General features: G+C 50.4%; 4 protein-coding genes across 4 annotated transcripts; all 4 read left to right on the top strand.

The window, feature by feature from the left end:
- Window positions 1-4,347: 4,347 nt before the first annotated feature.
- On the top strand, window positions 4,348-6,138 carry PV06_02815 (uncharacterized protein; the record flags this gene model as incomplete). The annotated part of the gene is made up of 1 exon (XM_016403543.1): window positions 4,348-6,138. The coding sequence occupies one exon, from the start codon at window positions 4,348-4,350 to the stop codon at window positions 6,136-6,138; it is 1,791 nt and encodes a 596-aa protein (XP_016267440.1).
- A 1,042-nt stretch (window positions 6,139-7,180) lies between these two features.
- On the top strand, window positions 7,181-9,237 carry PV06_02814 (uncharacterized protein; the record flags this gene model as incomplete). Its single annotated transcript, XM_016403542.1, has 4 exons — window positions 7,181-7,449; window positions 7,517-7,631; window positions 7,696-8,014; window positions 8,075-9,237. The coding sequence occupies 4 exons, from the start codon at window positions 7,181-7,183 to the stop codon at window positions 9,178-9,180; spliced, it is 1,809 nt and encodes a 602-aa protein (XP_016267439.1). The 3' UTR covers window positions 9,181-9,237.
- Window positions 9,238-10,064: 827 nt separating this feature from the next.
- Window positions 10,065-11,432, top strand: PV06_02813 (uncharacterized protein; the record flags this gene model as incomplete). Its single annotated transcript, XM_016403541.1, has 2 exons — window positions 10,065-10,831; window positions 10,937-11,432. 2 exons carry the CDS (start codon window positions 10,065-10,067, stop codon window positions 11,430-11,432), a joined length of 1,263 nt encoding a protein of 420 aa, XP_016267438.1.
- A 774-nt stretch (window positions 11,433-12,206) lies between these two features.
- On the top strand, window positions 12,207-13,308 carry PV06_02812 (uncharacterized protein). Its single transcript, XM_016403540.1, has one exon. The coding sequence runs from the start codon at window positions 12,763-12,765 to the stop codon at window positions 13,078-13,080; it is 318 nt and encodes a 105-aa protein (XP_016267437.1). The 5' UTR covers window positions 12,207-12,762; the 3' UTR covers window positions 13,081-13,308.
- Window positions 13,309-13,320: the final 12 nt, after the last annotated feature.

The following is a 13,320-nucleotide window of genomic DNA, read 5'->3' as shown; positions in this document are numbered from 1 at the left end:
GCAGAGAAAATCAGAATGCAGGGCGATGCGTGTAGCTGCCCTCGGGAGATATCTGCACCAAGCTTGCCACAACAGGGTAATCTGGGAAGGCGCAATCAACTTTAGCACCGAAGAGCAGACCATTTGGTCAGCCCGTCATGGTTCATCGACGTATGCTGCAAGACTCGGTCAAGACCATCTGTACCGGAAGAAATCACAAAAAATGTTTGGAGAAATCGTGGAATGGTCTACCGGTGACATGGCCACGAAAATAATGGAGCAGCTGCTCAGAGACGCCGGGTATCCTGACGCACATAATGATCTGGACGATAACGCCACACTAGCCAATGCATCAAAGTTGATGCATCAACGATTGCAAGGCCTTGATGAAGATGCTGGCGCAGCAACTCCTCATTCCAACGCATATGCCGGCGTTTGCAACTGTATTGTGGATCTTGAAGCTCTCTTGGTGCAGGTTCACTGCTCGTCAGTAAATACATAGTCTGTATAGAGAAGAGAGGGAAAAAAGCTCCCACGATATTTGTCGCAGAGGATGTCGCAGACGTCCCGTTCTCATACCTGAGGTACAGAGCCTTTCTGCGGCTGTTTGAATAGGTAGGATATATGACAAAAATCAACATGACTTATTGTTATTATCGTCAGTGTGCTTGACAAAAAGTTCAACATTCTCACGGTGGAGGGTTATGTGGTCAAACGCTCCATGTAGGTTAGAACCCGTCCATGTTGGTGGTACACATGCCTATAGCCTTATCGATCTATCCTCCGTATCCCGTACTCGGAGCGATATCATTTCAGCCTGGTATTGAAGCGCGAATGATGAGGAACGATAAGACCATCAGCGGCATTCCTCCTTTAGTCTGCAATGGCCACATGGGCTGGGCACTCTCCGTGCTCAATCGCTCACAGCGCTTCCGAGCGGCCAAGTCCATTTCTTGCAGGACCTGCGAATCAAATGAGCATCTTCTGGCTCGAGAATCTGCCGATAGAGAAAGAAAAAAAAAGGTTGAAGCACAATCTTCGGCCGATAAGACTTATCGCCAATCATGTATGATGGTGTGCCGACTAGCTCGTCAACTGACGAGATTGATGTGAGGAGGGGTTCGCCTCTCTTCGTCAAAGATATTCATTCTCCTGCTGTTTCGGGATGTGGCTTGTCGGTAGTCCAGATGTTCTTATCTTGCTCACGGTTTATTTTACATTGGTACGGCCACGAGCTTCGGGGTCCTGAACCTGGGAAAACGGTCTTGGACTCGTGCTTGCACCTTTGCTTGCATAGCTCAAATAGTTCCCATACATCGGGCAAGGGAAACGGCAGAGTTAAATATTCTGCGACAAGCCAGATTGTTCGATTCTCAGTCCTCCACCTTGGTACCCATTTCCATCAATTCCACTCTCCCACCGGCAAGCATGACGGCCACAAGATCTGCTTCCATTACCGTTGTCGATGAGGAGAAAGTCGGGGTCACCTCTGTGTTCACCACTCGTGGAGAGCATGCGGTGGTGCAGGAGGGAGCTGACCAAGATGAGATAACTTTGGGAGCCCTTGTAAGTAGCCTGCTCTCTAGGCAACCCCGTCATTTCTTTCCTTCCTCTTCTTCTTCGTCATCGACATCGTGATATTCTATTTTCAACCGCCATTGTTTTCTGACAGCTCATAGGGCTACAAGCAAGAGTTCAAACGGTAGGCGCATCATCCGCAGCTCTCTGACGAACGGGCCGTTGCTTACCTTTTTCGCAGGGACTTCACCATCTGGGAGTCCTTTTCAGTCTCGTTCTCTGTCCTGGGGCTCTTACCGTCTGTAGCCTCCACCATATCATATAGCTTGGGCTATTCGGGAACAGGTGGTGCCGTATGGGGCTGGCTCGTATCGGGTCTCTGTATTCAAGCCACGGCGTTCAGCATGGCAGAGCTGTGCTCCAGCATGCCCACGGCCGGAGGGCTATACTATGCCGCCGCCGTTCTTGCACCCGACGGCTGGGGGCCCCTGGCCTCCTGGTTTGTCGGTTGGTCGAACTTTTGTGGGTTCGTTACAGGACCGTGTTCAGTGAATTACGCATTGGCTTCGATGTTGATTACCTGCGGAATGATTTCGAATCCGGAATACGAACCCAAAACATGGCATATATATTTGGTGCTGCTACTGTTGCTTTTCATCAATGGGATCATCACCATGCAATCGACATGGTTCATTGGATGGGTAAACAAAATTGGCACCGTTTGCAACATTATCATCATCATCATATTCGTCATTTGGTTTCCTGTTGGCTCGATCAACCAGCCCAAAACAAACAACAGCCACGACGTATGGACTCGGTTTGAGAACGGCACCGAATGGCCGATAGCGTGGGCCACAATCATGGGGTTCCTTACCACTATCTGGACGATGTCCGGTTACGACGCGCCCTTTCACTTGTCGGAAGAATGCAGCAATGCCAACATCGCTGGGCCGAGAGCCATTGTCATGACGGCTCAATTGGGCTTATGGATAGGCTGGGCTATAATCATGGTGATCGTCTATACTGTTAAAGATATTCCTGATGTGGTTGCCGGGCAGTATGGTCAGCCCTTTGGAAGTCTGTGCCTTCAAGTGTTGGGCAAGGAGGCTGGCCTGGCCATGTTCTCGTTGAACATCATAGCTCAGTTCTTCGTGGGAATAGGCTGTACGCTCACGGCCAGCAGGGTCGTGTTTGCATATTCCAGGGATTCGGCGATTTTAGGATCTCGATGGTGGAAACAGGTCAACCCCCGGACCAGGACCCCCGTAAATGCGACTTGGGGTGTTCTCTCAATTTCCGCCCTTCTAGGGCTGTTGATGTTCGCGAGCCCCGTCGCAATCGGAGCCGTTTTCAGCCTGGGCGCAATTGCTCAATACACAGCTTTCACTACGCCAACTGCGTTGAAATTGTTCTTTGACAACGGCAGGTTCAAGCCAGGTACGTACCCGCTTTCCCTACCAGCAGGAGGTGGCCTTCATAGCGAAAGGAGCTGACGCGTTCATTGTTGTAAAGGACCTTGGAACCTCGGACGATGGTCTAATCTGTCGGGGGCCATTGCATTCGGCTGGTGGCTTCTGATTCTTCCGGCGCTCTGCTTCCCGGCCGTAAAGGGAAAAGACCTGACGCCCTTGACGATGAATTGGACAAGTCTGATTTATGGGGGATCCATGTTCCTGGCCTTGTCCTACTATGCCATTTGGGCAAGACGCTGGTTCAGAGGTCCACGCGTCAACATTGACCATACACAGGAAAGCACCGAGATCTTGGAGGGTCAGGCACCGACCGACGACGGCATTAAGCAAGAGTAGTGATTGGACCAGAGAGCGTGTATACGTACATATTCTTCTGAACACCAATGGAGATGTCCGGCCACAGCAACCTGAAACGCAAGTTCATGTTTTGGAGTTCGATGTTGCTGGTACTTTTGGGCGAGTTGTGATGACGACGGGGCGACGATGCGCGAGATGTTGCCGTTGGAAAGGGTCGACTAGCGGCTCCAGGTTGGAGAAACTCGGCTCGTACAAGCATGTTAAGGGCCGTGTCACTGACAAGCACTTCGCTGACCGTGACCACGGATGGAGTTGACCGGGGCAGATTTAAACGAGGGTGTTGGTCAAGGTTGTGAGGCAGCCAATGACATTCCGCGATGGCGTTACTTTTTTCCGGTGTCCTCCGAAAATGAGAGTGCACGTGACCAGCCACCATCGATCATGACACGCCCGCATTTCTCTCTTCCTTTCCCTCCTGGTCTTCTCTCGCTACAACTAGTCAATCCAGACTCGAATGCCCTCCCCGTACCATAAGAGACTAGCGACAGAATTCCCTCACCCTCCGTGCACGACGCGAACACACTTCTTGGCAGCAGCATCACCACTATCGCCGTCAACGCAATGGCTTCTTACCCGCGGACGAGGAATCACGGCCTATGATGGCGAACTCGGCGCCATTTGCAAGCCAAGTCAAACATGCCAGTACGAGGACACCCACACCTATTCCCCTTCGACACCTGAAACGGTCAAGCATCTCTCCAATATCCCGATACCTGGCCTCGTCTACCCCGGTCTAGATCAACGTCAACTCATGTGTGCGCGTGCGTATCGATCGGCCGCCTTATTGCTTAGCAGTCTTCTCTCGGCTTCGTACGTCTCCAACTTGCCAAAGCGCTAGCATATAGCAGTAATTGCCATTGTGGTGAAATATTACCAATGTCCAGTTGAGGCAGTTCCCCCAATGCTCAATCTCTCACCACCTCTGGCTTCTCGGGAGTGCCACATCGTATGATTTAGAGGCCGACAGCGATTTGGATTCGCGATATCGATTTTATATGCTTGAACCCATCGCAGGAACAACATGCCCGAACCTCTTCTCTGGATCACCAAGACTCAAGGCTCCACAGTCTTATCGCGAAGTTCAAAGACGGAAACCCGACAGATTCGCAAACATGTCCAAAGTCAAAGGGCACGAGCAGCTCAAAGCGCAGCAAAAGCCTCTGCCGGTCGCAAGGACAAGGACTCGTCGCCAGAGCAAAAACCGACTGAAGCGCCGACGAAGAAAATGCGTGGTCTCCGTCTTGACACCAACGTAGCCCCCGAACAGTCAGAGACTGCCGAACAGCAACAACGTGCTCTTTTGTCCGCCTCACTGTCCCCCACAAGTCATTCTGGTCGAGTACTCCAGGCCATAAGCACATTCCCGGGGCTGGAACCACAGGAGCTCCGGAGCCTGGTTTTCTTCTGCCAGTTCACAGGCCCACAGTGGTCGGGCTGGAGAGATGCCGCCTTCTGGAACAAACTGATCCTCCAGGCCTGTCATCTGGATCGATCCATACTCCACGGGGTAGTTGCCCTGGGCGCGTTACATGAATCCTCCGAACTGGATGGCGAGTCAGACGAAAGATCCAACCTACAGCAATTGGCCCTTCGCCAGAGCAGCAAGGCTTCTCGAATGGCTTTTGAGACGGCCGTCTCCGAAATCGCTACTCTAATCTCATGTATCATCTTCATCTGTCTGCAAAACCTACAAGACAGCCATACTGCCTACCAGTTGCTACGCTCGGGCCACAGTCTCATCACGGATATTGAAGACCGGTTGCTGTCTGGTGAATTGGTCCTTGCCGACAGCGAGAAGACAGTGCTGAATAATTTCCTTCGACCCATCATTGAGCGACTTCGAATGAGGTTCTGCTGTATTGTCGATATGCCCTCGGCGCTCGCTCTCAGTGCCGCACTCAAGCGGAATCAGTCAGAGTCATTCCTACCAACACCTGAAATACCATACCGCTTCAACAGTCTGCTCGAGGCGCGCAACAAGCTCGAGGAGATTGTCGATTGGGCGCAGGAAAACATTGACCCTGCTTTACCAACTTGTAAGAACAAATCACAGACACAATTATTCATATCAGGTTGGATCGCCGCTCTTGACGAAACTGGCATCACTGTGTCGGAACGCTACGACACATTGGCGATATCAAAGAAGCTTCTCAGGGCTTCTGGTCTGGTTGCATCCATCCTCTTCGACACACTTGCGACACAGGAAGAATGTTGCTACGATGCTCATGTGGAAAAGTTCTCGCAAATTATTGACCTTTACAAGGATGCATTGACCGACCCGTCCAAGATTCTCAAAAATGTCTCCTTTGGCATTGACTCTGGTGTGATAGACACTCTATCCTTTGTTGCTGGAAGGTGTCGTGATCCAATCATCCGCAGATCAGCCATCGAACTGTTGACAAGGACGAACAGAACCGAGGGCGACCTACAAGGGAGAACAGGTAGCACCATCCTCCAAACATTGGTTGAGCTTGAAGAAGGAGATCTCCTCGTCACCTCGGCCTCTGATGTTCCCGAGACCCAGCGCTTGCGTATTTGGGAAGACCACCAATATTGGGAGACGGGACAGATTCATATCTACTTTGTGAAATGGCCATATGACCCTGCTGTGGGCGCAGAGATCAAACTTGTGAGGGCCTATCTACCGATGAATTCCCTGAGGACAGCCAAAGAAAAGGCGCTTCCTGGCAGCCCTATTGGCTTGCCCAACGTGAAGTATGGCCGCGGTGTGGGAGCATTCCTGGAGGAGGGATCTCAGACTTACCATCAGATCACGCTTTCGTCCTTTTTCATGCCCATGCCTAGGCTATGAAAGGGTGGCCTTGTCGGAGGTCCTGTTACGCGTCACCATTACCAACACAATAAAACCGCCCAGCATTCAAATACCCTTTGCTGTACACAAAGCTGGCACAAAGGCGGGGGAACAGTCGGGAGCTTAGAAATCATCTCGAACAGCCCAGTTCGGGTTGTGGCAACCGACTTCCTTGACAGGCTTGTGAGGTGTTACCGAGCCGTTTTGGAAAAAGACGACGCGCTGAAATATGACAAGGCTTTTTTGCCCGTCATTGCGGAAGACACCTTGATTGAGGTTCAATACTCGGCGAATAGATGAGCACCTCGGCACACTCGGTCTTAACTCGTGGTCGAGGTTAAAGCCCTCCCGCATCGGATGCATGCGAGAAGTGTTTGGCGAGAGTCTCGAAGTCTGCAGCGAAGCCTGAATGCTGTCCAATGCAACACAGATCTGAGTACTAGCCACCAATGGAAGACGAGCCTGGCCTTCGGAACAATGAAAAATCGGGGTCGGTACCGGGGGTTGACCCCGGTCTGTCGAGGAGAGCCAGCTACCGGATTAGGAATGGACAGCCTCACACTAGGAATCGCCGATTGGCCTCCTCTTCAGATTGAAGCCCCATGATCAGCCAATGAAAACATCAGTCCGTCCCATCCCTCTTTGAACGACATACATGTCAGTAAGTGTAGATCGATATCTATGTGAGCACTTGATACCAGACTTCCGCATCCGGTACATACCATGATCCAGCTCATACCGACACCGATGCATCATGACTGAGCATCTACTTGGAAATTACCATATGCCGTATCACATCTTATTACCTTTCCGCTAATCATCAGAACAAAGAGCGGCACGAAAGCCACTCATACCCCGACATGTCTGAATGTTGCCTTTTCTGGGGTACGGCATCTTGTACAATCATGTTGTTGACTCTCCTACAACAATAGAAGTAGGCCAGGTTTTTTATATAACATCTAGTGTGTTCCCGCGTTCTTTGTCAGGTCTAAATCATATCGTTCAATATTAGCATTCCACTCCAAACCAAGCACTGTACATCATGTTGAGAGCCAGTACCATTCAACTTTCTGACTCTGAGAAGTCGGGAGTTTCAGGTTATCTCCCCCTTCATCGCCGACACACTGCTGCAATTGATTCGACCTTGCCGTGGCCAGAAGCTACCGTTAGCAATGACAACTTTACCAACATCGCCGTGGTAATTATTGGCGGGGGCATATCTGGAATGTGTATTGCCATTGACCTTTTGGTGAAGCGGCAAATCAGAAACTTCATCATAGTGGAAAAGAGTGGAGGCTTTGGTGGCACCTGGTAAGTTGGCTATGACAAAAGCGATTTATGATGACTTGTCGGACACATTGTTGATGAATCTTTCAAGGCGCGACAACAAATTTCCCGGCTGTTGCTGTGATGTCTTTAGTGTTCTCTACTCTTACTCATTCGCACAAAACCCCCAATGGTCACGACGGTATCCTGGTCAAGAAGAGATCTTGGTATGTCGAGCTGGCAAAATATGACTAAAAAGAAGGAGACGATGAGCTGATTTCTATTGAACAGGACTACCTCACTGATGTAGCTCAAAAGTATGGTCTATACAAATATGCTCGATTCCATACCGCCGTCGACGCTGCAAACTGGAACGACACTACGTGCAAATGGGAAGTCACAGTGTCGGTAGGAGGCGGTAAGGAGTCCGAGTTTTCCTCATCATACAAGATCACGAGTGACTTCTTGGTCGGAGCTACGGGACAGCTCAACAAGCCCAAAGGAATCAATGTGCCAGGGTACAACGAGTTTGAAGGCAAGATGATGCATTCGGCTCGATGGGATTGGAGTTACGACATGAGAGGCAAGCGCATTGCCATCATTGGAACAGGTATGAGGCCAAACAGCTTTTCCAAGGGAGGGTCATATCACTAACGCTAGGCGCTACTAGGTGCAACTACAGCTCAAATCGCCCCCGAGGTCGCCAAAGTGGCGGCCCAAGTGACCATATGCCAAAGGACCCCAGCATGGGTCATTCCCCGGCACGACTCAAAGATCTCATCCTCGACCCGTCTATTGTACACCTATTTCCCACCAGCTCGCTGGAGAGGACGAGCCGAGGCCATGGACCTACGTGAAACCTTCCACGCGGCCGTGACCGACGCAGACTCGTCCAATGCCGATCACATGCGTCACCTGAACTACAATTTGATACGAGAGCAATTGGCCGATCGTCCTGACCTGTGGGACAAGGTGACCCCCAAATACCATCCGGGGTGCAAGCGCACCGTCATCAGCGACGACTATTACCTTACGTTGACGCGACCGAACGTACATCTCGAGACTGGCCCGATCGAATGTTTCACTTCATCGGGGATCAAATTTGTCAATCACGACACAGCCAACGAGTTCGATCTCATCGTCCTCGCCACGGGGTTCGACACATTCGGCTTTCTGTCCCCAATCAAAATCACAGGCCGCAACAATCGACCACTGGAAGACGTGTGGTCCAAAGCCTCGCACGCATACAAGGGTGTCACGGTCCCCGACCTCCCCAACTTTGGTCTGCTCTACGGACCCAATACGAATCTCTCGCACAACTCCCTCATTCTTGTCATTGAAGCTCAAACACGCTACCTTTCTGTGCTCATAGACAAAGTTCTTCAAGCACGACGCCGAGGCGAGACTTTGGCCCTCTGCCCCTCGGAAGAGAGGACAGTGTCGTATTGTCACGAACTCCAGCTCGCATTACAGCAGACCTCGTTTGCCGATCCCGCATGCACGTCGTGGTGGCGACGCGAAGACGGGATTATCACGAACAACTGGTCTGGCACGGCCGTCGATTATCAAAAGAACTTGTCATCCATCGACTGGGCAGATTACGACGCCTATGGGTCGGCAGGGTACAACATTGAAGTCCTCAAGAGTACCAACAAGGTCACCAAGATAGGCCGTGTGGTTGAAGAGACCAGGCTGAGCAGGACGGCACTGGGGGTTGTCCTGCTTGGTGCCGTGGGCTTGATGGTTCAGGGTGTCTTGTTGAATATGTGGTCTTGAAAGACAACGCCAGTAACAGCAACGACCTTTTCTTCCCTCCCTCCCAACTACGGCGCTATGTGGTAGATTGCTATAGCAGTCACGCAAATACAGGCATCTGTATGGAAGGCAAATGATCTTTCACTTGAGTACTGTCTCCTCTTATGCAATGTTGGTGACTATTCCTTGTCAAACGCCGGTGACCATGTCTCAAAGGTTTCAAGCACCAGCTTGATGTTGTGAGTCATGATGTTGATTGAGTCTGTTCCACATTCTGCCTCAGGCATCACCTGTGTCTCTTCATCCCTGCAGTCCCACTTTTATGTGCAACTTCACGTACACCCTATTCATCTTTTTCCTTGAATGCCTGTCCGTCGCTCCTTTGCCTGTTCGTCGACGAGTCACTGCCCACTTCCCCTTTCCTTGCTCATTGAACCCTTCATCATCGGAAACTGCTTAAGCTCTTCCACAACTCCACCTTTCTCTCTTTCCAAATTCCTCGTTCCTCCACTCAAACCGTTCATACCAACATATCCATCAAAAGGATCGGTAAAACCACGTATTACTATTCTGGCCATCCCTTTTGGATCTTGAGGGTTTTTGGATCCCGCTCAACCGTCGGGTCGCTTTTGTCTGCCTATTTCCTTTGCACAAGATTCTCTTTCAAGGTCCATCACAGAAAGTCAAACGGCAGCAGACTTTTCAACGACTGGAGAGCGTGAGGACCTGCGAGGACCTACAAGGCCCTATATAAAACCACACGGATGGTGAACATGGATCTTACTTCTCGATCAATGTGATCAAGATCATGCTTTGCGGATTTCGGTTATCCTTTGTGAACAACTCGACAAAGTCATATACATACCTCTGACGCCGACCACTCCTCCTTCGAGAAACTCTACAAGATGTTTGAATCAAGCACCGATGCTGCCGATGAGCGTCGCGAATCCAAACGAGGGACTGTGAGACTCGGTTTGAGCAACTTCAAAACCCCAACGGCCATCCGGAAAATCAGTGCGACTATCGACAAGAACGCAGGGCAGATCGAAGGGCGGCTCAGGGCAATTTCAAAATCATCGGACGAGAATACAGGCGATGATACCTCTCGAGTTTCATCATACATTGAAGAGCGTGCAGCACTGATAGACGAGATGCAGAGTCATCTCAATGACGTCCGAAAAGCGACGATGCAGGCTCAAGAAAAGGCCACAAGAGAAGAAAGAAGTGAGCTCAAAAGAGCACTGAAAGACTTGGACGATAATGACCGTATCATTCTTCGCGAACGTGCAACTCTGGCATCCAGTCGTGTCCGCATAGATTACGGCATGCGTGGGCAGCTCAGCCACGTCAAGTTGGGCGAAGCATACATGATGTCTTTGACTAAGAACTTCCCTGCCCCTGCAGGAAGGTTCTACGACAACAAGTCACAACGGACTGGAAATGAGCAATTGTCATTCCGAACCCGCCTGATAAAGACCTATCAATTCGAAGGCTCCCGGCTCTTGGAGACATGTGATGAAGAGGCCGGCCCGGAGCTATGGTGTCCAGTTAGTGGACGCGCACACCACAAAAGATTAATAAGAACGGCGCATATTGTTCCACCCATGGTCGGCGAAGTCAACGTCAGCTACCTGTTCGGCGTGAAACCCAGCGAAGGATTCGGCATCATATGGTCCGACTGAAATGGCATCATGATGGAAGAGACACTGGAAGAGAAATTTGACGATGGGCGCATGGTGATAATCCCAGACCCAACTGACAACAATGAGTTCATTAGTGTCATTTTGTGTGAACAACTACTGGAAAAAGTGTGCGGAGCAACGGAGACGACATATCGAACCAGCATCCACAATAAGCGCCTCCAATTCCAGACGGCCGCAAGACCATCCAAGCGATATCTTTACATCCACGCACTCTTGACAATGTTTCGACGCCGTCGGTACAACGTTTCTGGGTGGGAGAATGACAGAGACCAAATCTTCTCAGATCGAACCTGGGCCACACCGGGAAAATGGGCAAGGAGGAGCATGGTAGAAGCACTGGCTGTTGAATTTGGAGATACCTGGGAAGAACATACCGCAGCTACAGATGCCCTGGGCAACTACCCTGACATACAGCCGTCAGAAGATGAAAAGAAGATGGCCACCGTTGTGAGATATGCTTTCGAGTCGCGAGGAAAGACTATGGTGGAGGTGGAGGAGGAAGAAGAAGAAGAAGAAGAAGAAGAAGAAGAAGAAGAAGAAGAAGAACAATACGATGATGATGATTATTAGTAACAACAACATCCTTTTATGATTTCATGCAAGAGACTTCAAGAATGACCTCTTTCCATCAAGCCGATAAAGAAGAAAGAAAAAACAGTATGGCAATGTCTTTATCGGTTCTCTCTCTATCAATTCTCTTGGTCCTCCTGGCCTTCCTGGCATTCCTGGAGCTCCTATTCAAGGGGCAACGGTATATATATATATATATATTATCCCTTTTTTCGTCTCACACACACTCTCTATCTCTCTCCAACTCTTTATCCCTACCCAATCAATCGACTCTTTTGAAAGAGAACGACCGACGCATCCTTTTCGGCAATCTAAGATGCGAGAGATATTGAATTGGGATATATACTCTGTTTACCTCTTGGTGAGAGTATCGAGAAAGAGGCCGACAAGGAAACATGCCGGTCAGCAGCATAAAACGACGCTATCGTCAGCGATATACTTCGAAGCATACCAACGCGAAACGACATCGTCCGCAGACTTTTATCAAGCATTTCCTGGTCATGCCTTGACGAAAATGTCTCGTCCGCATACTCTCGCACCCTCAGAGTGAGGTACAGCTGATGTTGAAGCTTACTGCCGATGCTGATCGCGCATGTCAACAGACCCTTTCTTCGCCCTCATCCGTTCAACATGGCGCACAGTCGACCTGGCAAAACCACGTCGTGTTTACGATGTGGATCAACCGACAACCCCTACTCGTCGACACGACCACGATCAATCCATGCAGGCCAGCTCACATGGACTGGGATCGTTGAAGAGCAAGTGACTTCCGAGAGGTGTAAACAGTGCGAGTCCTGGGATAGGATTTGGTTTGCCATTCTCTTGCCTCGAAAAAAAACCCCCCAAGGACATTTCAGACTTTGTGCTTTACGATCCATTGCCTCAAAGGCAGCCGAAGGGGAAGAGAAGGAGGCGTGGCAGGCCGAGGAACTCGGTCCAACCTGATGCTTTTTTTGAGAAGGTGTAAGGTATCCGGAGAAATCAGAACAACCCGGAGTGGCCACGCAGCAAGTCACGGTCGAAGCGAAGTTGGACAACACTCAAAGAATCATGAGGTCCCAACTTCCATGTGCCTGACATGTACATACATCAAATGTTGAGCGACTTTCCTGCCCAAGCAGGGCCCTTCTTCCTCACAAAGATTGGTCGCGGTATGACGGGCAAGTCGTTGCTGGAGCCTACTCTCCAAGCACGACAACCTCAGACATCGCCGGGCCTGAATTTCCGGGGTTCACGACAAAACTCGGTCGACACACGAACGAACTTGTTCTACAGCAATCGTCTGTAATTCTTCCAGCAAACATCGAACCCGCCACGCTTCCGACGGGTGATGATGAGCGAAAAAATCTTCCATTACGATTTCGTAACGAGAGGGGACAGTTTTTCCAACTCAAAGACTGTACCCACTTCATCGACGTGGCAAACTCCTGTCTCGCAAGGTCCGTCACCGACATTTCGATTTTCTCCCGTAAATGTCAGAGAGGCCGTTGCCGTCCAAGCACTTGTGAAGACTTTCCTTCGGCTAGGTGCCCAGAGAAATCAGACTGCCGTCTTGGGCGAGGAATTTTCGAAACCAGACGACATTCTTGAAAGAATCTGGCGGCTCAGAATCAGTGCCCAGGGTCGATTTTACAGACCTGTGGCATAGACCCATCACGAGGTCTGGGAAAGGAAAAGAGTGATTTCAGAGTCTGACAAAACCAAACAGCCGAGGGGACTGGGCTGGCTCTCTCTCCAGCAAGAAAAAACCAGCATTGTACATTCGTGGGCAACTGGGAGAGAGTCATGCACTACCGACAGACCTCCTCGGGCAGCAACTTTCTGAAGGGTCTGTTTAGCAGAATGCAGGAACTGCATAGACCGGGCTGGGTTGTTGATGCCGGCAATG

Source organism: Exophiala oligosperma (assembly GCF_000835515.1).
Source record: "Exophiala oligosperma strain CBS 72588 unplaced genomic scaffold supercont1.2, whole genome shotgun sequence".
Lineage (NCBI taxonomy): Eukaryota > Fungi > Ascomycota > Eurotiomycetes > Chaetothyriales > Herpotrichiellaceae > Exophiala > Exophiala oligosperma.
This window is presented reverse-complemented; position numbering and strand designations above follow the sequence as displayed.